Source organism: Panulirus ornatus, chromosome 1 (assembly GCF_036320965.1).
Source record: "Panulirus ornatus isolate Po-2019 chromosome 1, ASM3632096v1, whole genome shotgun sequence".
NCBI classification, from domain to species: Eukaryota; Metazoa; Arthropoda; class Malacostraca; order Decapoda; family Palinuridae; genus Panulirus; species Panulirus ornatus.
The window spans coordinates 6,629,840-6,655,178 of NC_092224.1; the positions used below are offsets into that span (position 1 = coordinate 6,629,840).

General features: G+C 41.4%; 1 protein-coding gene across 4 annotated transcripts in view; it reads right to left on the reverse strand.

Annotated features, from left to right (window-relative positions):
* Nucleotides 1-6,026: 6,026 nt before the first annotated feature.
* dgo (ankyrin repeat domain containing protein 6 diego) overlaps nucleotides 6,027-25,339 on the reverse strand; it is an 858,998-nt gene continuing 839,685 nt past the window's right edge. For all 4 annotated transcript variants that reach the window (XM_071671938.1, XM_071672125.1, XM_071671846.1 and 1 more), the window contains 7 exons: nucleotides 24,703-24,978; nucleotides 22,203-22,385; nucleotides 13,130-13,324; nucleotides 8,857-9,080; nucleotides 7,670-8,698; nucleotides 7,275-7,459; nucleotides 6,027-7,101 (listed from right to left, as the gene is read on the reverse strand). In XM_071671938.1, coding sequence (XP_071528039.1) covers nucleotides 6,791-7,101; nucleotides 7,275-7,459; nucleotides 7,670-8,698; nucleotides 8,857-9,080; nucleotides 13,130-13,324; nucleotides 22,203-22,385; nucleotides 24,703-24,978 — 2,403 coding nt within the window. In that variant the 3' untranslated portion in view covers nucleotides 6,027-6,790. The remainder of the gene's footprint in view (nucleotides 7,102-7,274; nucleotides 7,460-7,669; nucleotides 8,699-8,856; nucleotides 9,081-13,129; nucleotides 13,325-22,202; nucleotides 22,386-24,702; nucleotides 24,979-25,339) is intronic.

The following is a 25,339-nucleotide window of genomic DNA, read 5'->3' on the forward strand; positions in this document are numbered from 1 at the left end:
ATATATATATATATATATAATCAAAGGATCTGGTCAAATTATACATTTTTTTTCCATTATTGAGAAGATAGGGGGTATAAAAAGCCCTGCAGGAAATAACGCAGTTTTACTTAATTTAGACATGTACTGGGGGTTACAACTTGTTTAAACATGAAATCTAGCTAGGCTTTGTTCAGCCAAGATTCACTGGTATTGTCTCATAATGGAAATTCATGATTCATTTTACATGAAAATTCAGAACTCTTGAAGAATATCTATCTTGTATTGGATGATACGACAAAAACAACTACTACACATTCTGTTAAGAATTAGCCTGACAAATCCTTAACATTTTATCTTGAATATAGTCCTCATAATATTTACTTCCTGTGACCCTTTAAAACACAGTACGATCTCTAAAGAATTAAAAAAGAAAAAACAAATTGTACCATCTCACGTAATCAAACATGATAATAATGGTTAGGCTTAAAGAATTTCAATGCCTCTACAGTTTCTTCATATTTTTCAGTTAGTTCTTGATAATTACGAAAAGATATTCTGTGTCCACCAACCTCTCATAAAGACCACCCATCTAATGCTATGATTCCCCCTCTTCCGTCAGACATTTCATTCATTATCTAGGCCTGTTCATACCACCTTATGTATTCCTCTCAGCACAATACACCATTGTGCTTCACTGAATCTGTTATGATCACATTAATGACTGCAACTTAAAAAGAAATAGAAACTCATTTTCATTCTTGCCATGAAGTTCGTATTTTCCCAGTCACACAGCCCATGTGATATTTTGTGTGGCGTTACTGTGAATCTCACTTTCCAATATCACTCTATAAACCTCTGACTGACTAAGCACTAGGGAATAATCTGGAAATGCCATTGATCGTAATGATCAGCAATATTATGTTCGTTAAAACCTATTTTCGGTCACCAATAATTGCATACAGTGGTGTATTTAAATGGGGTTGGGTCAGTAATGTAATTTTTTTAAGGGGTTGAGGAAGGTCAGTTTGTATAAGTTGGGTCGAAAACAGCGTTGTTATCCCTAGACAAGAAAGAACTCGTGAAAGACATGTCAAGAGAAAGGTTGTAATGTTAATTTGAGGGTAAAAAATATATGCAAAGACACACTGTATAGTAAGACATGTTGATAGGCATAGTTCTTTACTGTTCAACGTAAATTCACTAAATGAATCATACCTATCTTGGATTCAGTTTTCCTTACGTCAGTCTTTGGATGATCCTTTGTTTCTATTCCTGTGTTTCTCAATAGTTGTCGCGAGTTAGTGCACGTTTGTGGGTCTTCGCGTCCGTACACGTCCACGCTTTTGTATGTCATTATTAGCACCTGCGTATATGTGCTTGTATCTTCTACGTGTAAATAAACGTTTGTGTAAATCACTTGCTTGTGTACACGGAAAGGAAGTTATACACTCATGGAGCCCCATCTCTTAACGTCTTTCATTTCGAATGTCTTGAACATTTTAACGGGTTTTGCATTCATTATTTTTTTCATTTGGTTTGTTCCAGTCGTCTACCACACAGGTACATGAGAATAATTTCCTCATTTCCCCTGACTTTCCTGGATTCGTGTCCCAGTGTCCACCACCCCCTTTCCTCCCACTAAAGAACTGCTTCATATCAACCTTTGTCAAGCGTCAGGGAACTTAGAAGCCGTAATCACGTCTCCTCCCTTGTCATGCTCTCCTTCAGCATATGCAAGTTTTTGTAATTCAACCCCTTTGATTTCGGTGTTCCTTATTTGTAAATATGTATATTTTTAAACATAGTGACCAAACGAGTAATTCATACACTGATTTGGATCTGGATACATGTTGCAAATCTTATCAACACTTCAAGGCAGACTTGAAGACAAGCCTGCCTTTTACCAGCAAGCGGGTTAGCCACTCCACAACTCTCATTCTTTAGTTTTCTTTGGTGAAAGGCTGGGTCACTTAAGTCAAACCACAAATTCCTCTCGGGCATATCCTTGTTTTGTTTACTCCCCAAGAGATGCTAATTATAACTTGGCCTTATTTCGGTGTCCCATCCTCATTCGTTGACATTTCAATATCATTCTTTCTTTGTCTCAGACTTGATTACCAATCATTTGTCTCGGGAGGTAGGGATCATTCGCAATTACTTTCACGTATGATTCGAGTCCTGGTAAGAGAATTGTGTGTGTGTATGTGTGTGTGTGAGCACTTATCGAGCACGTACACCATCCTGCACCAGGTGATATTCAGTTGGTTGTGTGTGTAAACTACAACACCACTGGTGACAGGTGTACTTTCCACTCTCCTGTCATACCCAAAGGAAGCCTATCAACAACAAGATGACCATAAGACTACTAAACATTTTCCTAATTTTCGGTCGTCAGAGAAATTAACGCTTCGCACCGCCGCGACTGTAGGGAAAATAATAGGCTATATCAATCTACTCAGACACGTGCTTTCAATGCAAAGTTAAGTCTGATATCACAGTCAAGTGCTGAATGACAGATTCTCAGTATTGTCCTTCTGAAGAGGGATCATCAGTCCATTATGACAGACAGAGAGAACAAACTATTGGACTATTAATAAATGCATCTACAAATGCACCGACGAGCAGATCGGATCACATTTCTGTGTTTCTGAAGATAATCCAACATGCAATTAAGAAATGGTTTCCAGTGTGTTCTTAACCTATACGCAAGACTTGCATCTGAAGTCCCACAGGTCCATTTTTTCTTACCTTCCCTACAATTTAGCCTCTACCGTTTGCCTCACACAATCGTTTTCACATCCCTAAATTCTAATAATCAGGGTATTACGTACTTTTATTGATTAATACATTACGGTATAGCCAATTTGTTAAAGACCAACGCATGGTGTATCACATGGATAAGGATGAGAAAGGAACAATTAAGCAGTGAAGCATTTATTTACTATTACATGCTATGTATGTATATATATATATAAAAGATGTGTATGCATTCCAGTCATAATTATAATATAAAGGAAGATAGCGATGAAGCCCTTACACACACACACACACACAATACAATATTCCATCATATTTAGCACAGTGATAGCAGAATCATTAGGTGTAATATAAATGCTCAAGAAAATTCAAGATTTTCATTCATTTTTTTTCTTAATTCTATGTTTGTATTCTTTTGAAGCACAAATCAGAAAATGAAAAAATACGCATCAGATATTCAGCAAGGAATATTCACATGTTTATGCCCTCTTTTTGCCCAGGTGGTTCACATGTTCAAATAATTTTTGATATCAACTTATTAAGTTTTCCCGTGCAGAAAAAGGAAGAAAACTTATCTTAATGTTTGTCATTACTATATATTTTCTGCTAAGATGAAAGATATTGCCGATAGAGTCCTATATACAATGTGTAACGTGTTAGTGCTTTTATTCCCTTAAAGCAGGGTTTTATATTTAAAGCTGATGTGTTTGGGCGACCCTCTTGCACCTCAATCAAGCCTGAAAAACATATAAAAGATATTTCCTTCGATATGGCCTATCCATCATTTCCACCCACGGCCTAAAGGCCATCTACATTCCTCTAAAACTGAAACCCAAGCCGTACCACCGCTGTGGGCTCTGCTCTAGACCAAAGAAACATGGGGCTGACCCTGTGCCTTGTAATCGAAATCACCGTGTTATAAAGAAAAAACAAGTCATGTTTAGATTGATTACAAAAGTGAACCTTTTGACACCCCCCCCCCCCCCTCCCCTTCCCGTGTATATAATTTGGTTTCTTAGAAAAATATTTGAAGACATTCCTAGATATATCTATTACCTTAAAATATTCTTATACATTCCACTTAAACCATCGATTTAATATATATATATATATATATATATATATATATATATATATATATATATATATATATATATATATATATATTGTAATATGTACATCTTTTTAAATTTTGAGGTACATTTTGGCATATATTTATAAGTGCATAAAAATGTCGTTTAAACTAACTTTTGAATAAACACCAGACAAGAGACTATTGGTGAGCAGTTACAGAACAAATGTTGAGTAATCATTCAGTAAAAGAAGAGATGAGTGTCTATCATTAGTAGGTCAGTGTTAGAATGCAGCGTAAGTAGTGAAGAGCCTAATGTTAGCTTACAACCTGCCGTTAGCCAAGCAGGGAAGAAACGACTCAGTCTGTTATGGCTGTTCACAGTTGAACCCTGATTGTTCCAAGTCGATGCCTTATGTGAGGAAACGAAAAGAAGCTTCTATTGTCGATCTATTTAACTGTGTGGAGAGTGTGGTGATTGACAGACAGCGTGATTACGTAATGTGAATGAAGGGGAATACAAATGTGCAATTATCTGATGAGGAAACAAAGAAATTTAAGATAGATTAAGTAAGGCAGGCGTATAAAGTGAGTGAATATGAGAAAGGAAAGAAAACTGAAATAAAAATTATTGAGGACAGAAATACATCGTTATTCTATGAAACTTTATCTGCTTCATGAGGAATGGTTGAAATAGAGAAAAAATATATATATAATTACTGTGGTATATAGGAGTAGGTGACTGTCCTCCACACATATTATGAAATGATTAGATAAAATCACTAAGGAATGTAACTTGCTGAGACCGAACGTCAAGAAACTTTACTTCTTCTTTTTCGTCAGCAGTCGCACTGCTTGATGATGGTAACACGTAATGATGATGGAAATAATATTGTATATGAGAAAACAAATCCATAATGATGAAATTGTTTTCATGAAGATGATGATGACAACAGAAACGAAAACTCGGGCGCAAAGCATTGTGTGTTGATGGTGGCGAGTGTACGACTATACAACAAGACTATGACACCAATGATGTCAAGGCAGTGAAAAATGACTTTCAAAATACGAACGCAATGTATGTGGCATCTGAGAAGCACTTGATGCATGGAGTTTATGGCACTGTTGGAGAAGACAACTAGGGTTACTGTAGTGTCTGAGGGCTGAGAGTTACCAACACTTGGGATTAACGATTAATATGTTTAACATCGACTATGAACATCATCAGCACCACAACAAGATGAAGACTGTATCAGTAGAATTCTGTGATTAAAAGATCTCTTACTTACAAAAAAAAATCGAGGTTCGGCATCTTAATTTCAAAATGCAACAGGCCGGAAAAATTTCCAACATATGATATTACTACTAGGCAACAGAGTGCGTTTGATGTTCTCCCTCCCACAATATATGCAGAAAATGAACGAATGATGGTTGGTATATCAATTAGAATGAGGTTTATAGCCTGAACCAGGTCTTCAGCGACTTTCTTCGGAATACCAGCTTTTGCTGAAAAAACTATGTTAATATTCATAACGGTTTAGCTGTCCGGAGAATCCGTTTGCAGAGATCAAGGAAAATGTTAACGAAGTCTTCAAAATTGAATGGGTATTTCTTAGCAGACTAGGATGGTCGTAACAGTCAAGCATGGCCTTAGTAACCTGGTATACTCTCAGCACTCGGGATATATTCTTAACACTTGGATATACCCAAAATACTTGGGTCAGCACTCGAGTATGCTCACACTGACTGAGAGCATTCCTGTTTTGGTTCCCTTCACGTTAGTGACATCTGCGGTTATCCTAACTGTAGTATGTTTGTTAATGAGGCACCTCATTACTCTCCATATTATTTGCCAGAAAAAACAATAAGAAAAATGGCCTCTTCTATCCTAGTTCCTGATTATGGTTACCTACATCTCGAGGTTAGTAAAAAAAAAAATATGCAAAAACTGGTAATCATTGAGCTACCATGTCCTGATATTAAGATGTCAGTCTGGTATTACATTTTCATTCTCTATACAGTAGTGGCCTCAAACAGCCATTTATTAAGCAGCTTAAGCTGAATTAGTAAATGTTATACATAAGAAAATGACTAGACTTCAAGAACAAAAAAGTGGCTTAAGGTTATTATAACTGGATGTAATTACACAATAGGCTGTCGTATAAGGAAAAAAAATCCATTAGAAAGCCATAGTGACAAAAATAATACGCTTAGGTTTATGAATCAATTTATGATTTAACATACTATATATGAGCACTGCTTTATCCATACTTAAAAATGATTCATTTCTAAATAATACACTTGTCTTCACTGAGTAATTTGTCATCTATCATAGTATACAATAGGAATATTTCCCAGCCAAAGGCTCCATTATGTGGTGTCAGAAAGGGCTGCTGATATTCATAATGAGTATTCAGATTTGAGGGAACTTTGTACCAATAACAACTGTATTGTTCATATTCATAGACTGTTATGAATTTAATTTATCAAAGAAAATTTATAATAAAGCAGTCACAATTATGTCAGGTACATAAATTTCTTAACATAATAAAGTGAAAAGAATTTTTGATAATTATCATCAACAATGTCTCAAATATACAAATACACAATTATGTCTGTTAGATTACAGTTTGGAATTCCTATAAACATATATAAATTCTTATTTACACTATACAGTCAATCAATGAAGAGCTCCTTCCTGGCATCTACATATACTATACAAAATATTACATGAATGGGAGCTTTTCTCTGTTTTGATGTCCCCTGACATCACTCAATGAAACCACTCTCTCTACCTTTGGTAAATATGTAGCTGTATCATTACAGATTACACGAATAATTAGCTTCTTAAACTTTTACATTTTACGAACTTGTGCCAATGAACACTTGAGGACAGCGAGTTAGAACCATATAGTGCTCTTTTATATCTTACATAATTATTGCCTCATATTTGCTCATTTCCGAGTAGTTCCAGGTCCTTCACACGAGTGAGGATTCCCCGATAATGACGGTGTCACTACCAAGGTGAGGCGTGGAGAACCTGGTGGTGGTGGTGGTGGTGGTAGTGAGCTGGGAGCCTGCTGGAGGCAGCCCATTGGTGAAGCGAGAGATGGGAGCTCCAGGGTGGGTTGATTCCTTCCCTGGTTGTCTGACTGGTTCCCTGGGATCCCCTCCAGCGTGTCTGTTGAGGTCTTGTTTCTGAGGGTCACTGAAGGAACCATGTCTAGTGGACTGTGGTGCAGCGGTCCCAAGGTGCTTCAGCTCACTGTCTGAAGGTACTTCATGCCCCCCTGTCCAAGAAGAAATGAAACGTAAAGTCCTCATGATTCTAACATTGTAAAGAAAGATACTCCTTGTATATACATTATATGATGGAGGTATAATGGAAAGACTGACAGACTACGGAACTTCGTAACAAACGACAATATGTACTTCGTCACATAGGACAGGTTTATCTTCTTACCCGAGAGTGCTGGAGAGGGACCCTGAGACCCAGTGCAGAGCCTGGTGGAGTAGCCAGAGTCGTTGTGAGAGTCGTGTTCTATAGATGACTCCAAGTTGGTTCGTCCAGCTCCCCTCACAGCCTCTAAATGACCCTCGGCGAGATAACCATCATACAGGCGCCTGACTGCCTGTTGAATCCTATATCTGCAGGACAGAACACAGTATTAGTCGAAGTAAATACAACACATACATTGAGCTTTGGCTCTATGGCTATTTTGTTTTATAGTAAAATGTCAATTGATGGAGTATATGAACACATCTCTAAAATGTTCAATATCAGCACGGAGGTAATGAAGGTGGACAGAATGATTTTCTTTTCTTGTAGAAAATGTCTGCTGGGCAAGATATATTCACCTGTCCATGTCAAGGTACGTTGCTGCGTCAAAGTCTTCATCAGCCTGTGCCAGGTGGGCATGGTAAGTCTCAGCGGTTTGCCCTTCCTCAGGAGTAGAAGGGTATTTTGGGTACTGAGGGTAACCTTCATACCCTGGCTTCGTGCACGGCGGATCTGTTGGGGCACTGGCTATTTGTGGCACGTGACCGAGAGGATTTCGTCCACGTAGGTCACCGTGCATGTAGGGGTTGGTATTGCGGTAGTCATAGCGACTGTAACCACTCCATCCCTGTGGGTGGTGGCCTTGGCTCATATCGGTGTCTGAATTGCGTGTTCCCTCAGATCGTACAGTTTTCTTTGGTATGGCACCATTTTCAGCGTGAGACTGAGAGACTCTAAGGTTGTCAACTGCTTGGTTGAGGTCTGTGTGATGAAGGGATGATGGTCTGCCTGGGGAAGTTGCGGGAACATCAGGTTGTGAGGTCATGTCTGGGTGCCGCACGAGGGGTGAGGGTTGAGCAGGTGAGAAGCGGCTCATGCGGTTGACCAGTGGAGAACCCTGGCTGGAGGACCCACTCATTCCTCGGCTTATTCGGCTTCCGTTTCGACCAGCTGAGGCGTCGCTGCTTACAGAATCGTTCAGCTGGTCTCTGCTCGGCAGCATCCTACCAGGACTTTCCGCCCTAATCCTCTCTAACGATTTTTGCTCCTCTCGTGGATTTCGAGGATCATCCAAAACCTGACGAGCATCTAGTGACCGACTGCGGCCTTCCTGCCCTCTGGCGTTGTTGTCTGTGAATCCTCGACTGTCAGCAGAGACGCTTCGAGACAGGTAGTCGCTGGGGGAGGGGCAGCGCATGGCACCGGGAACTAGGGAAGCAATAGGCTTGGGGGAATCATAGATGATCGTGTCGGCCTCATCATGAACGTTCTGCGGGATGTTATACATGGAGGTTGGATGGTCAAGCACTCTCAGTCCTTTGTAGACAGACTCACGGTCACTCTCGCCATCATCACGGTATTCAGATACCGCCTCCTCTGACCGAGACCTGGAAAAGAAAAAGAATATCAGTAATGTACGTAATTGCAATATTCACGCAAACTGCAAAGCTCACATGACATGCAGGAAGCAATTACTATCTACTTCAACAGAAATGCATTCCCCGTAGTAAGTCGAGCAATGTCGTGAACAGCGACTTCAATTCACCTCGTCAAAGGGAACAAGCCAGTGAGAGGATCCCTCGCTCGTCTGATGGATCCCCTGAAGACACACGACCTGGGAACCAGCGCGGGTTGGTTCTGGGTGTCCCGGGCGGCCAGGCGTCGCTCCACCCACTGCTGCAGCTGGGACATGTGAGACTCCGCCTGCACCTGCCGGGCTGTCATGTTCCTCTCTGTACGCTGCCGACACTCCTCCTTCTCGTCTGCTAACTGTTGGGGGTCATCAGGCATTAGCGAAATGTTTTTCATTTACTTGACTAAAAATTTCTTCAGCATATATATATATGCATTCACGTCCCTAACAACCCCATCCATAAACAAATCAAACAACCATGGAGACATCACACACCCCTGCCGCAAACCTACATTCACTGAGAACCAATCACTTTCCTTTCTTCCTACACGTACACATGCCTTACATCGTCGATAAAAACTTTTCACTGCTTCTAACAACTTGCCTCCGACACCATATATTCTTAAAACCTTCAACAGAGCATCTCTATCAACTCTATCATATGCCTTCTCTAGATCCATAAATGCTACATACAAATCCATTTGTTTTTCTAAGTATTTCTCGCATACATTCTTCAAAGCAAACACCTGATCCACACATCCTCTACCACTTCTGAAACCACACTGCTCTTCCCCAATCTGATGCTCTGTACATGCCTTCACCCTCTCAATCAATACCCTCCCATATAATTTACCAGGAATACTCAACAAACTTATACCTCTGTAATTTGAGCACTCACTCTTATCCCCTTTGCCTTTGTACAATGGCACTATGCAAGCATTCCGCCAATCCTCAGGCACCTCACCATGAATCATACATACATTAAATAACCTTACCAACCAGTCAACAATACAGTCACCCCCTTTTTTAATAAATTCCACTGCAATACCATCCAAACCTGCTGCCTTGCCGGCTTTCATCTTCCGTAAAGCTTTTACTACCTCTTCTCTATTTACCAAATCATTTTCCCTAACCCTCTCACTTTGCACACCACCTCGCCCAAGACATCCTACATCTGCCACTCTATCATCAAACACATTCAACAAACCTTCAAAATACTCACTCCATCTCCTTCTCACATCACCACTACTTGTTATCACCTCCCCATTAGCCCCCTTCACTGAAGTTCCCATTTGCTCCCTTGTCTTACGCACTTTATTTACCTCCTTCCAAAACATCTTTTTATTCTCCCTGAAATTTAATGATACTCTCTCACCCCAACTCTCATTTGCCCTCTTTTTCACCTCTTGCACCTTTCTCTTGACCTCCTGCCTCTTTCTTTTATACCTCTCCCACTCATTTGCATTTCTTCCCTGCAAAAATCGTTCAAATGCCTCTCTCTTCTCTTTCACTGATAATCTTACTTCTTCATTCCACCACTCACTACCTTTTCTAATCAACCCACCTCCCACGCTTCTCATGCCACAAGCATCTTTTGCGCAAGCCATCACTGCTTCCCTAAATACATCCCATTCCTCCCCCACTCCCCTTACCTCCTTTGTTCTCACCTTTTTCCATTCTGTACTCAGTCTCTCCTGGTACTTCCTCACACAAGTCTCCTTCCCAAGCTCACTTACTCTCACCACTCTCTTCACCCCAACATTCTCTCTTCTTTTCTGAAAACCCCCACAAATCTTCACCTTCGCTTCCACAAGATAATGATCAGACATCCCTCCAGTTGCACCTCTCAGCACATTAACATCCAAAAGTCTCTCTTTCGTGCGTCTATCAATTAACACGTAATCCAATAACGCTCTCTGGCCATCTCTCCTACTTACATACGTATACTTATGTATATCTCGCTTTTTAAACCAGGTATTCCCAATCACCAGTCCTTTTTCAGCACATAAATCTACAGCTCTTCACCATTTCCATTTACAACACTGAACACTCCATGTATACCAATTATTCCCTCAACTGCCACATTACTCACCTTTGCATTCAAATCACCCATCACTATAACCCGCTCTTGTGCATCAAAACCACTAACACACTCATTCAGCTGCTCATGCCCAGGTGCATATGCACCAATAATCACCCATCTCTCTCCATCCACTTTCAGTTTTACCCATATCAATCTAGAATTTACTTTCTTACACTCTATCACATACTCCCACATTATACTTTGTCGCTGTCTCCCGCGTTAGCGAGATAGCGCAAGAAAACAGACGAAAGAATGGCCCAACCCACCCATATCCACACACGCACATGTACATACCTATAAATCTCACCGTATACATATATATACACACTCAGACATATACATACATAAACATTTACATAATTCATACTGTCTGCCCTTATTCATTCACGTTGCCATACATGAAATGACAGCCCCCTCCCCCCGCATGTGCGCGAGGTAGCGCTAGGAAAAGACAACAAAGGCCACATTCGTTCACACTCAGTCTCTAGCTGTCACGTATAATGCACCGAAACCACGGCTCCCTTTCCACATCCAGGCCCCAAAGAACTTTCCATGGTTTACCCCAGACGCTTCACATGCCCTGGTTCAATCCATCGACAGCACGTCGACCCCGGTATACCACATCGCTCCAATTCACTCTATTCCTTGCACGCCTTTCACCCTCCAGCATGTTCAGGCCCCGATCACTCAAAATCTTTTTCACTCCATCTTTCCACCTCCAATTTGGTCTCCCACTTCTCCTCGTTCCCTCCACCTCTGACACATATATCCCCTTGGTCAATCTTTCCTCACTCATTCTCTCCATGTGACCAAACCATTTCAAAACACCCTCCTCTCCTCTCTCAACCACACTCTTTTTATCATCACATATCTCTCTTACCCTTTCATTACTTACTCAATCAAACCACCTCACACCACATATTGTCCTCAAACATCTCATTTCCAACACATCCACCCTCCTCCGCACAACTCTATCTATAGCCCACACCTCGCAACCATATAACATTGTTGGAACCACTATTCCTTCGAACATACCCATTTTTGCTTTCCGAGATAATGTTCTCGCCTTCCACACATTTTTTTTCAACGCTCCCAGAACTTTTGCCCCCTCCCCCACCCTGTGACTCACTTCCGTTTCCATGGTTCCATCCGCTGCCAAATCCACTCCCAGATATCTAAAACACTTCACTTCCTCCAGTTTTTCTCCATTCAAACTTACCTCCCAATTGACTTGTCTCTCAACCCTACTGTACCTAATAACCTTGCTCTTATTCACATTTACCCTCAGCTTTCTTCTTTCACACACTTTACCAAACTCACTCACCAGCTTCTGCAGTTTCTCACCCGAATCAGCCACCAGCGCTGTACCATCAGCGAACAACAACTGACTCACTTCCCAAGCTCTCTCATCCACAACAGACTTCATACTTGCCCCTCTTTCCAAAACTCTTGCATTTACATCCCTAACAACCCCATCCATAAACAAATTAAACAACCATGGAGACATCACGCACCCCTGCCGCAAACCGACATTAACTGAGAACCAATCACTTTCCTCTCTTCCTACTCGTACACATGCCTTACATCCTCGATAAAAACTTTTCACTGCTTCTAACAACTTGCCTCCCACATCATATATTCTTAATACCCTCCAAAGAATATCTCTATCAACTCTATCATATTCCTTTTCCAGATCCATAAATGCTACATACATATCCATTTGCTTTTCTAAGTATTTCTCACATACATTATTCAAAACAAACACCTGATCCACTATTTTGTTAAAGGTCAAGTTTTCTTTGACATTTAGTATAATGTGTGTGGGGTGTACTTTTTCTTCAAAGGAAGTACACAAATCTTTTGTTTGCCCTGAAATGGTATAAAAGCTTCAGTCTTGACTTTCTAAAATTTCTTAAACCAAAGAAGAATGTGTCACAAATCGGTATAAGGCAATCACATGGTAAAATATTCAGCTGTGTTAAATTCTCTAGTTAAAGACGTGAATCAGGTAGTGGTTGATATGTGATCATTCCACATATTTCTGACATCAGCAGAAACTTCTGATGTGGCTAAAATCTCAGTTCCTACTTTCAAGATATACTTTAGCATTCGTGTATTCCTTCCTTTTCAAAGAACATTCTCAAATAGGTAAAAAAAAGATTGCAGCAGTTTTCGGGTAGTATATGATGATGATTAACTCAGCTGACCGACCATCTGTGACCTTAAGAAAGACCTACACATCAAAACATTAATCAACTGTTATCTTTCAGAGCGTTGAACAGTGACGTCATCATCATCAATGATCTCACTCCTGCCACTTACCTTCTGCTTGACGTTATCACTCAGGTGTTGGATGTGCGACTTGGTTCGGTGCTCCAGGTTCGTGATCTTGGCGTCTAGTTTGTCGTGAGCGGCGTCAATGTGGTCCATGAGCGCCACCTTGTCCTTCTCCAGCTTGTCCTCCACATTCTTGAAGAAGGGGGCGCAGTAGCAGGTGTAGCCTACACCAATGGGACCCTGCAGGACGGGAAGACATTAATGGTGTTGATGAGCAAGGGGGAGGGAGGCAAGAGTGAACGAGGGGAGATAAAATTACCATCCCTCGTCTTCACAAACTTCGAAAATATTTAGCTATGACTTTTTTTCTTGTAATCCTGAGTGCAAGCTTCTTATTTCTAATAATAATAATAATAAAAAAAAAAAATACACGAACAGCAGATTGCTTTATTCTCCAGAAATTGAAAAGGAACAGTAAACGGACAGACAAGTACCGGAATCCAACCATGCGAAGTGCACTACGGGGGTTGTCATGCACTATTTTGAATTCTCTTGAGAATTCCCAGAATTTAGCCGTGCTAGAATGTGCCTGCTATGAGTTCCCTGTCTGGGCGTGATATCATACTGATTGTAAAACTAGATGGAAATTGATTGATGGAGATATGATGATCGTGTTTAACTTCCACCAAAACAAATAATAAGATATGTTTCGTAATCGTACATACAAGTACATTATATCTCAAGTTACATATGAAATCTTTGTATAAATGTAAATAATATGGGTCATTTTATCAATGAAATCGAATGATACCTGATTTCACACATATTCTTTTTAATGTCTTTTTTGTATACATCAAATTTGTACAATACTGTAATGAGTTCGTTTTTTTTTTTATTTTTTAAATTTGACAAACATTTTGCTCTTTATTTTCTCCTAACTTTTTAATGAAACTAATTTCGTGCGTTTTACACAATTTTCCGATACTCTTCGGACTGAAATGATCAGCAATTAAACAATACCTTCACTAGAGAAATTCCTAAAATGTTTATTGATGATATGATGTAGAGGTTACAACGAAGGACTGAAGTGCCAGTGACGTCATTATGATTGAATATTGATCTTCTTCGCCTCTGGCTTCACTGTATTTCCTAATGCTGAAATTCTTTTGAAAGATGGACTACTAACCACTACTCTCCCACACACCAGATCTGCCGGCTATACCACATGACACATCCAGTTTACATGTTGATCCTAGAGTTACAATCTCCCTTGAGGGAAGACTCACTCACCTATCTTCCCTTTTTGTAGCATTTAGTACACTTATCCACTGACTACTAAAAACATGTATTAACTTAGTTCTCTCCAAATATTTAGGCCTCTAGACTTCATTATGACTCAGATCAAGATTCAATGTATGAAAAAAATCAATAAGATAAACAACATATTAGCAGTATTATAATGCACATTTCACTGCCAGGGTCACTATCACGCACCAAGGTGCATGTACCGTTTGTCATTTATCTAAGTTACCTGTCGTAGAAGGCGACTAAAAGGGGAGGGAGCGGGGGGCTGGAAATCCTCCCCTCTCTTTCTTTTTTTTTTTTTTTTTTTTTTTTTCCCCAAAAGAAGGAACAGAGAATTGGGCCAGGTGAGGGTATTCCCTCAAAGGCCCAGTCCTCTGTTCTTAATGCTACCTCGCTAATGCGGGAAATGGCGAATAGTTTAAAAGAAAAAAAAGAAAGACCTAAGTAAGGTTAAGGCAACCTCAAAGTAATGTTTTATTTCAGTTACCCATATACAGTTTTCTTTAATCTACTCATGTGAGGTTATATTTAAGTTACCCATGTACGGTTAGACTCGTTATAGACTTGTTTTAAAAAAACTGGCAAACGTGACATGTTAGTGAATAGTTACCGCAAATCAATATTACTGTGAGGTAAGGCTGGGGTACTGACGCCAACTAAGCCTTCCACAGGGTTTCTTTCATATCTGAAATACCTTGAGACTTCAAGTGTAATGAGGAAGTGTCGTGGTCTTTATGTCTGTATCAAGTAAAGTCAACAATGTTGTGTGAGAGGGAAAGTGGAGCAAGGTCGTCGTTTGTTTTAACAAAAAGTGAGACATCCTTTTCGGAGCTGACGGTATATCCGTGTGTTTGGTCTGTAGGGAGGCAGTAACGGTGTAGGGAGGCAGTAACGGTGTAGGGAGGTAGTAGCAGTACAGGGAGGCAGTAGCGGTGTAGGGAGGCAGTAGCGGTGTAAGGAGGCAGTAGCGGTGTAGGGAGGCACAAGCATTACAGGGAGGAAGTAGCGGTGTCGGGAGGCAGTCGCGGTTCCAGGAGAGCAAAATGTCAAGAAATACATGAAGACAAAACTGAGTGAACTAAGGGCAGTCGTCGGAAAGGCAATAAACCTTCCTCACACAAGAGAGTCGCATCACAATCGTTCACCGAGGGAGAGCTTTTGACCAAGTGTTTGATGTCGCTGCAAACCTTACGTGCCTAAGGAAGCGCTAAAGCTTTCACACACATCGCTCTCTCACGGAACACAGAAGCTGACTGAGGCTGTGAACTGTCTGATATTTTGTAAAGTCAGCTCCTGACTTAGATGATGATGTTTACAGCATTCTTAAAAGCAACAAATAAAAGCATAGCTGTCAATGACGCAGCACAAATCTCACAGTTCCTTCAGCGTGTCCGTTGAAAATAAAAATGGATAAAATACAAGAGTACATAAAGTATAGAGAACATTCTTCACTGTGTCAGTAACGCTGAACAAATTATGTGTGGACTGGAAGTAACCAGCCACTGTTACAACGAACGGGGCTCGTACAATGGTGTGAAGAAAAGTAGAGGAATTATGATTAAAATCAGTGTCAAGACGCGGATGCAGGTCCAGGAGATGAATCTTCTGTCTTCATTTTTTTCAATGGACGATGTGAGTCATGTTATGGAGCTCTGAACTACCGTCACCTCGTTCAATCGTTGGCAACCAGTGATATGCAGTATGCACTACGCTATCACGGTGAGGTGCGATGGCTGAACCGAATGGCTGTCTTGAAGCGATTCTCGGAGCTACGATTCGAGACTGAAATATTGACGAGTGAGAGAGAAACCCTGTCTCCTCGCATTACAAGATGAACAATATTTGCAAGACGTTGCCTTCTTGGTAGTTATACTGGGGGAGAGAGAGAGAGAGAGAGAGAGAGAGAGAGAGAGAGAGAGAGAGAGAGAGAGAGAGAGAGAGAGAATCACAGTGCTCGTAACACAAGTATGCAGGGCAGGAGCCAAGCTGTGACCGACTTTTACGACGCCGTATTTGCCTTCCAGATGAAGCTGTCTCCCTGGAAGAAGCAATTCCCTCATTACAATAAGGTGCATCTATCTTGAAGTAACTGCTCAACACGGCTGCGAGGGTGGTAAGGACCCAGTGCGGTACTGTGGGGAGAGAGAGAGAGAGAGAGAGAGAGAGAGAGAGAGAGAGAGAGAGAGAGAGAGAGAGAGAGAGAGAGAGAGAGAGAGAGAGTCAAGGTTGCTAATCTCAGCCATAAATCCCAAGACAGGATTTCCTACTTCCGAAGCCATGACGTGGAGTTCAGACTTTTCATCAGCGTTACTCTCCCCCAGAGGCAGGTGTCCATCAGAACCTGCGAGTGGATGACATTGATGATCTGTGCTAAAGGACACGTTTGACACGCCCGGGACTCACGAATTTTACCGATGTCTAGGAAGAAACTTAATGGTAATAACAACATTCTTTACACAGAGGATGTTGGTGATCACCTGGATGTGGCTAGGTCTTCTCTGTGAGGAACGTCAGTGAGTCAAAACTGCTCCCAAAACTTGGGCTGTGACAGGCACTTGAACACCACAATGAAAGTGGCCTCGACGTCGTCACTAACGCTGAGCATGAAGGAGCAGGCTGTAGGCAATAGGTGTCGTCACTGCAGGAGCAGTAGCCGCACATCGTGAGACGTTAGTGAGGACAAACGATCTATTTGAAATCATGCTTTCATCAGGTTCCCCTTAAGAGTTGAAGCAAATCCTTTGTAACTTAAAGTTTCTGTTTTTCACTCTATGTAACACTGTTTTATATATACACGAAACAAAGAATCACGTTCCAAAAACTGCCATAGTTGTGTTAAAGATGAATGGCGAGTCTCAGAGTGTAGATTGGGATGGTAAAAAATTTGGATAAAATAGTTCCGGGAGCGGTCGGCAACCAGCTTCAGGCCAGGAATATGACCAGCAAATATCTTAAGCTCGACTCTCTCAGTCTACATCAGTGTCGCACCTGGTGACATCCAAAGCAGGACATAGTATGCACAGAAGATATCACTCACCATCGCACATACGATAATCAAAGGCAACGCTCAACATAAAAGCCACAAGTGATGAGGAAAGAATAATAGTTTGAAAGAAAAGTGAGAATACAAACCAGTGGCACAAAATTCACCATAGTTCCAAGTGCATGAATATAGAAACGAAAAACTGAGAACTGGGGGTGAATCCATGGCGTTGTGTGGGTGACTTAGTGCGGCTCACACTTGGCAAAACCGGATACTAAGAAAGTTTAAGAAAAGAACAAGACAGAGCAAGAGCTGCGCTCACTAAATTATACCGTATTAAATATCCTTCAGAGGAGATCTAAAAACCATTTCTCAAGAATATATATATTTTTTTTTTTTGCTTTGTCGCTGTCTCCCGCGTTTGCGAGGTAGCGCAAGGAAACAGACGAAAGAAATGGCCCAACCCACCCCCATACACATGTATATACATACGTCCACACACGCAAATATACATACCTACACAGCTTTCCATGGTTTACCCCAGACGCTTCACATGCCCTGATTCAATCCACTGACAGCACGTCAACCCCGGTATACCACATCGCTCCAATTCACTCTATTCCTTGCCCTCCTTTCACCCTCCTGCATGTTCAGGCCCCGATCACACAAAATCTTTTTCACTCCATCTTTCCACCTCCAATTTGGTCTCCCTCTTCTCCTCGTTCCCTCCACCTCCGACACATATATCCTCTTGGTCAATCTTTCCTCACTCATTCTCTCCATGTGCCCAAACCATTTCAAAACACCCTCTTCTGCTCTCTCAACCACGCTCTTTTTATTTCCACACATCTCTCTTACCCTTACGTTACTTACTCGATCAAACCACCTCACACCACACATTGTCCTCAAACATCTCATTTCCAGCACATCCATCCTCCTGCGCACAACTCTATCCATAGCCCACGCCTCGCAACCATACAACATTGTTGGAACCACTATTCCTTCAAACATACCCATTTTTGCTTTCCGAGATAATGTTCTCGACTTCCACACATTCTTCAAGGCTCCCAGAATTTTCGCCCCCTCCCCCACCCTATGATCCACTTCCGCTTCCATGGTTCCATCCGCTGCCAGATCCACTCCCAGATATCTAAAACACTTCACTTCCTCCAGTTTTTCTCCATTCAAACTCACCTCCCAATTGACTTGACCCTCAACCCTACTGTCCCTAATACCCTTGCTCTTATTCACATTTACTCTTAACTTTCTTCTTTCACACACTTTACCAAACTCAGTCACCAGCTTCTGCAGTTTCTCACCCGAATCAGCCACCGGCGCTGTATCATCAGCGAACAACAACTGACTCACTTCCCAGGCTCTCTCATCCCCAACAGACTTCATACTTGCCCCTCTTTCCAAAACTCTTGCATTCACCTCCCTAACAACCCCATCCATAAACAAATTAAACAACCATGGAGATATCACACACCCCTGCCGCAAACCTACATTCACTGAGAACCAACCACTTTCCTCTCTTCCTACACGTACACATGCCTTACATCCTCGATAAAAACTTTTCACTGCTTCTAACAACTTGCCTCCCACACCATATATTCTTAATACCTTCCACAGAGCATCTCTATCAACTCTATCATATGCCTTCTCCAGATCCATAAATGCTACATATATATATATATATATATATATATATATATATATATATATATATATATATATATATATATATATATATATATATATATATTATACTTCGTCGTTTCTTGCGTTATCAAAGTAGCGCTAGGAACACACGAAGAAACGCTGCATTCGCTCTCATCCATTCTCTAGCTGTCATGTGTAATGCCCGGATCCACAGCACCCTGCCCACAACCAGGCCACACAGATCAATAGATTACTGTGAACGCTTCACATGCCCTGGTTCAGCACACATCACAGCACGTCGACCCCCTGTATACCACATCGTTCCAATAATTCACCCTAACCCATGCACGCCTACCAACCTCTTACATGTCTAAGTTCCGACCGCTCAAGATCTTTTTCACTCCATTTTTCCATCTCCCCGTTCTCCTTGTTCCCTCCACTTCTGACATACATGTCCTCTTTGTCAACCTTTCCTCACTCATTCTCTCCATACGTCCAAACCATTTTTCAGCCCTCCCTCTTCAGCTCCCGCAACCACATCCTTTTTTTTTTTATCACCACACATCTCTCTTACCATTTCATTACTTAATCAAACCACCTCACATCACACATTTCGTTTCTAACACATCCACCCTCCTCTGCACAGCCTTATCATAACCCATGCCTCGCATCGGGATACTATAACTTCTAACATACCTATTTCTACCCTCCTATATAACGGTTTCTCTTTCTATACTTACTTCAGTGCTCCCAGAACGTTCGTCCCTTCACTATCTATCGTATGACTCACTTCCGCTTCTATGGTTACATTCGCTGCTTTGTCCACCTCTCACAGGTATCTATAAACTTCACTTCCTCCAATTTTTCTCCACTCAAATTAGCACCCGACTAACATGTCCCCCAGCTCTGTTAAATCTAATAAATCTCGCTTTAATTCACACTTACTCTCAACTTCCTCCTTTCATACAATCTTCCTAACTGTCACCAACTTCTGCAGTTTCTCGCACCTGTCTGCTAGAGTGCTGTATTATCAACAACTATCAACAACAACTGACTTACTTCCCAAGCTTTCTCCTGCCCTAGAGACTGCATACTCGCCCCTCTCTCACCACTCCATCCATACACAAGTCGAAAAACCATGGTGACATCAAACACCCCTGCAGCAGATCAACCTTCACTCTCCTATCTTCCTACTCGTACACATGACATACACCCATGATAAAAACTTCTCTGCTTCTAAAAGTAATCCTCCTACCCGTATATTCTTAAGACCTTCCAAAAGGCATCTCCAACAACCGTATCATATGCTTTCACCAGATCCATAAGTGCCACATACAAATCCATCCGTTTCTCAATGTATTTCTCACACACATTCTTCAAGCAAACACCTGATCCACACATCTACTACCATTTCTGAAACTACATTGCTCCTTCCCAATCCGATGGTCTGTACATACCCTCCCTTACAACTCTCCAGGTATACTTAACAAACTTATACCTTTGTAGTTTGAACACTCACCATTAAGCCCCTTGCCTTTATACAAGAGCACTATACATGCATTCCGCCAATCCTTGGGCACCTCATCATGATCCAATCATACACTGAAAATCTGAACTAACCTATCAACAAAACACTCATTTCTTAAATTCAACTGCAATACCATCCTCTCCAGCTGCCTAGACACATTTCATCTTAAGGTTTTCACCACCTCTTCTCGCTTCATCAAACAACTCTCCATGACTCTCATTTCGCATACCAACCCGACCCAAACAACCTACATCAGCAATCCTATCATCAAATACATTCTACAGTCCTTCAAAATATCTATTCCATCTTTTCCTCACTTCATCGCTACCTGTTACCACTTCCCCATTTGATCCAATATAAACACCGATGTTCCTAGTTGATCTCTGATTTTACTCACATTATTACCCTCATTCCAAAACATCTATTCATTCTCCCTAAAGTTTAATGATACTCGCTCATCCCAATTCTCATTTGCCCTCTTTTTCAACCCCTGCACCTTCCTACTGACATCTCATTATTTTCTCTTATACTACCTCCACTCATATGTACCCCTCCCTCGTAAGTACCGTCCAAACGCCTCTCTTTTCCCTCTCACGAGCAACTTTACTTTTTCATCTCGCCACTCACTACCTTTCATAATCTGCCCACCTCCCACGTGCATCTTTTGCACATGCCAGCACTGCTTCCCGAAATACCTCCCATCCTCACCCACTCCCCTTGCTTCATTTACTTTTACCTTATGCCACTTTAATCAATCTCTCCTGGCATTTCCTCATAAAAGTCTCGTTTCCAAGCTCACATACTCTAATCACTTTCTTCTCACCGACACTGTTTCCTCTTTTCCTAAAACCTCCGCAAATCTTCACCCTCGACGTGATTAGACATCCCAACAGCTTCCCTCCTCAGCACATTCACATCTAAAAGTCTGTTTTATACGCCTGTCAGTTAATATGTAATCCAATAATATTTGTGTGAGTACGTGTAGAATTACTTATTTGTATCGTATGGGAAGCAAGTTCTACACTCGTGGAACTCGCTTTGAGTGTGTGTGTGTGTGTGTGTGTGTGTGTGTGTGTGTGTGTGTGTGTGTGTGTGTCTGTGTGTGTGTGTGTGTGTGTGTGTGTGTGTGTGTGTGCGTGTGTGTGTGTGTGTGTGTCTGTGTGTCTGCAGAGGTACGACTTTGTATCACCATTTGAAAATGTCTCTTAGCCTCATCGTGATTACATATCTTTTTCAAGTACAAGCCACATATTGCTCTGGACTACAATATATCCGGCAACAGCTTGTTCTTTTGCAGAAGTATTTCCTAAAACACTTACAGAACTAAAGAGTTACTGCAGTGCCTAGAACCTGAATATTTTACACGTTTCTTTATCTTAAAAATTCATAGGAAAATTACGAATCGTTATATCAACAGATTCTTAGACGTATTATGTTCTTTGATATCTAACAACTAAACTTTTCATGTGATAGATACACGTGTTTGAGTAATATTACAGACTCTTTCTAAATCATCTAACAACAATTCTCTAGTCCCTTATAGACAATGCTCTCCTCATTTTACTCATCACAGAATATTATCACCTTACCAACTATATGGCTACATACATCAACGACGGTGCCCACGTAACCAGACTTACCTTCTTAATATTCCCAGCGAGGTCGATGTAATACTGCTCGCCCTTCGCCAGGGGATCCTTGGGCAGGGAGTCAATGTTGGGAGTGGCGAACTCCTGCGTCGTGATGGGAGGATAATACTGGCATCCGTAGGGCGACCACTGAACGTGCTTCACCCGACGCTTCTCCTTGTGCTCCGACTTGTGCTGTGGAACATTGGCTGTTAGTTATAGTACAGAGCAGTGATCTTATATCACAGAGCAGTGATCATATACCACAGAGCAGTGATCATATACCACAGAGCAGTGATCATATACCACAGAGCACTAGTCATATATCACGTAATGTGTCCAAGTTTTGTGGGACACTTATAGTACAGACCAGTGGTCATGTATCATACACAGTACCCTACTGCGGTGGACACAGTTACAGCAAAGAGCAGTGAATCTGCATCACATACTGTTCCCAGCTACTGTGGGACAGTACAGAGCAGTAGTTAAGTGGTCATGTTACACACACAGATCCCAGCTGCTCTGGGTCTGTTATAACACAGAGAAGCGATCATGTATCATGTATCTGTTCTCAGCCGCCGCAGGACACAGTTAATGGTATGGTCTGGTATCATGTGGTGCCCGTGACACTGCTGTGTGTTATTTAGAGTAAGCTACAATACAGGTCGGTGTTCAAGTACTGTATTGTGTTATGTGGCACTGCTCTAGGTCAGTGAGATTTTGAACAACAATTCTGTAGGTACAATACGAGCAGAAGAGATGGGGAAATTTCCCTATTACAAATGAAACTGTGATTGTATACAAAAGGAAAAATGATGTGAGGAGATTTGACGAAATCATTAGGATGGCGTGTGGATGAGTGTTCTGTGATAGTATGTCCTTACAGATCCTACGGTAGAGGAAGGTTGGTAAAGCAGGTATATAACATTACAGTAGAAGGAACGAGGAGTCACAATTGGCCGCCCTAGAAATTACTTCACCATTTCCGGAAACCTTCGATCTGGAAGTGGTATCTGGCAACATCAACCTCTCCTTATTTTCTATTTTTTTTTCCGAAGTGGAAAGCCATTTTGTGAAATACTAACTGGAATTGTTGAATGCCCAAAAACAGTTCTTCATTTAAATTACAAAAATAAATAATGTAATTCAATTTTTAGCATATTTTCAAAAGAAATAGTATCGTACCAAATTATCGCTCAGAGGCATTCAGAAATAATTTGCGGAGTTGAAATCTGACGTCAAAACTACTAGGTATATATCAACTATGTTAAACTGAAATATGTATCGAATAAAAGAATTATGAAGCAATATTCATACTAAACACGTTTATGCAATCTACAGAATATGCATTAACAATGCTTTCCATATTCACCGCCTCGAGGGATGATAACATAAGAGGTGGATGAACAACTGGGTTAACTGTGGACCGACAGCCGCAACAAGGGTTCGAACCTATGCACTCGACCCTGGGTGGCCAGTGAATGCGACACGGTCAGAAACGCTAACCGCTACACCACGGAAGTCTAATAATTTTGGCTAACTTCTATAACGGCTTATTTCATGAATAATGATCTCAGAACAAAAAACGCACTTGATGTTTTTAGAGTAAAATAACTTTCAAACAAGCATATGAGCCATGACCAGTATCACTGTACATCAGGACGTATGTGTTACTGACTTGTGCTGCTGTATCATTTCGGGCTGGCTCTCCTTTATATCTATGCAAGCATCTTCGTCTTTAAAGCATGGGATTGGGATATAACTCTTTATTTCGAAAACTCCCATGGAAGGATTTTTCTGTGAAAAAAAAAAAATAAGAGGGAGAGCCAGAAAGGGCGCTCGTTACTGTACCACCGTCTTACAAGGGCGTCTATCCCGCTAGGCGACTCGGGAGTCAGTACTCACTCGCCTTCCACACACACACACACACTCCTGCCTCAAGATGCGGTTACCAACCATCACTGCTTGGACGAGTCATACTAAAAACAGTGACATCAATTCTTTGGCAAACTGTACATCACGGAAGAAGTGGATAGACGTGGTGAGAACTGATCAGGACTTGGGATATTTCAGATGCTGATGCTAAAGTAGTGGTGGGGAACAGGATGGACTGGCAGACTTGGTGCACAGTGGTATTAAGGATGAGGATGATGATGCTGGTGTTGAATCAACTTAGTGTGTACTGTAAAAAAAAAAGAAAATAAAGTGTATTTAGCATTTTCATGAGTGTGGAAGTCCATGCTTCACATTAGCACACTAGGCATGGGTTGTGTGACACCACGGGTTGTCAGTACCTGACACTGGGACTGGAGTCAACGATGATAGATAAAGTGGGTCACGGACACACATCATCATCACTTCCAGTTCCTGATCACTGCCTTCACTGAATTCATCTAGTGAGGTGTTAACCTGCCCTGTCCTCCAATGAACGGTCAACACGCGTACATAAAGAATACAAACACAGATGAAAGGAAAGAAAAAATAATAAAAATGTCAGAACGCATCAACTCACCTTCTTCTTCTCCTTCGCTCTCGTACTGCTGTCCTTACTCGAGGTCCCACTGTCGTTGGTCTTCCCTCTCTTTTTATCCCCTTTTCCTCCTCCCTTCCCATTCCTCGTTTCTCCTGTTGCCCCCTTGCCCTTAGCCTCCTTTGCCTCTCGTTTCTTTTGTTCTTGTTCTCTCCGGAGTCGCTCCTCTGGGGACACCACAGGTGGCGGGTTCTTCAGGATCTCCAGAATCTGGTCCGACTTCTTGCGTCTGGCTATGTCTCCCGGTGTCTCATGTTGCTGCAACGATAACTTTTGTTAGCGTGAAGATATTTAGGTCTGAGCCAGAAAGCATAAGCACTCGTCTAAGAAATGATATATACCTCACTCACGACGCAGCGAGATATGAAGAAGATTCAGTAATCCTTACATGAAAAGCTGTATGGTCATAGGTGTGGAATATCAAATTACAAATATAATCTTTACAAGATTCTCAGATGCAATGAAAATGTTACATGAAGATGTAAACATATCTAATCGAGAATTACTACAAGCTACAGGAATATAAATAACTATACAAACTCTTGCTGGTATATTACAAGCTACAAGAACCTAGATTACTTGACAAACCCTTCATCTAGCCAGGGAATGTCATCTTACG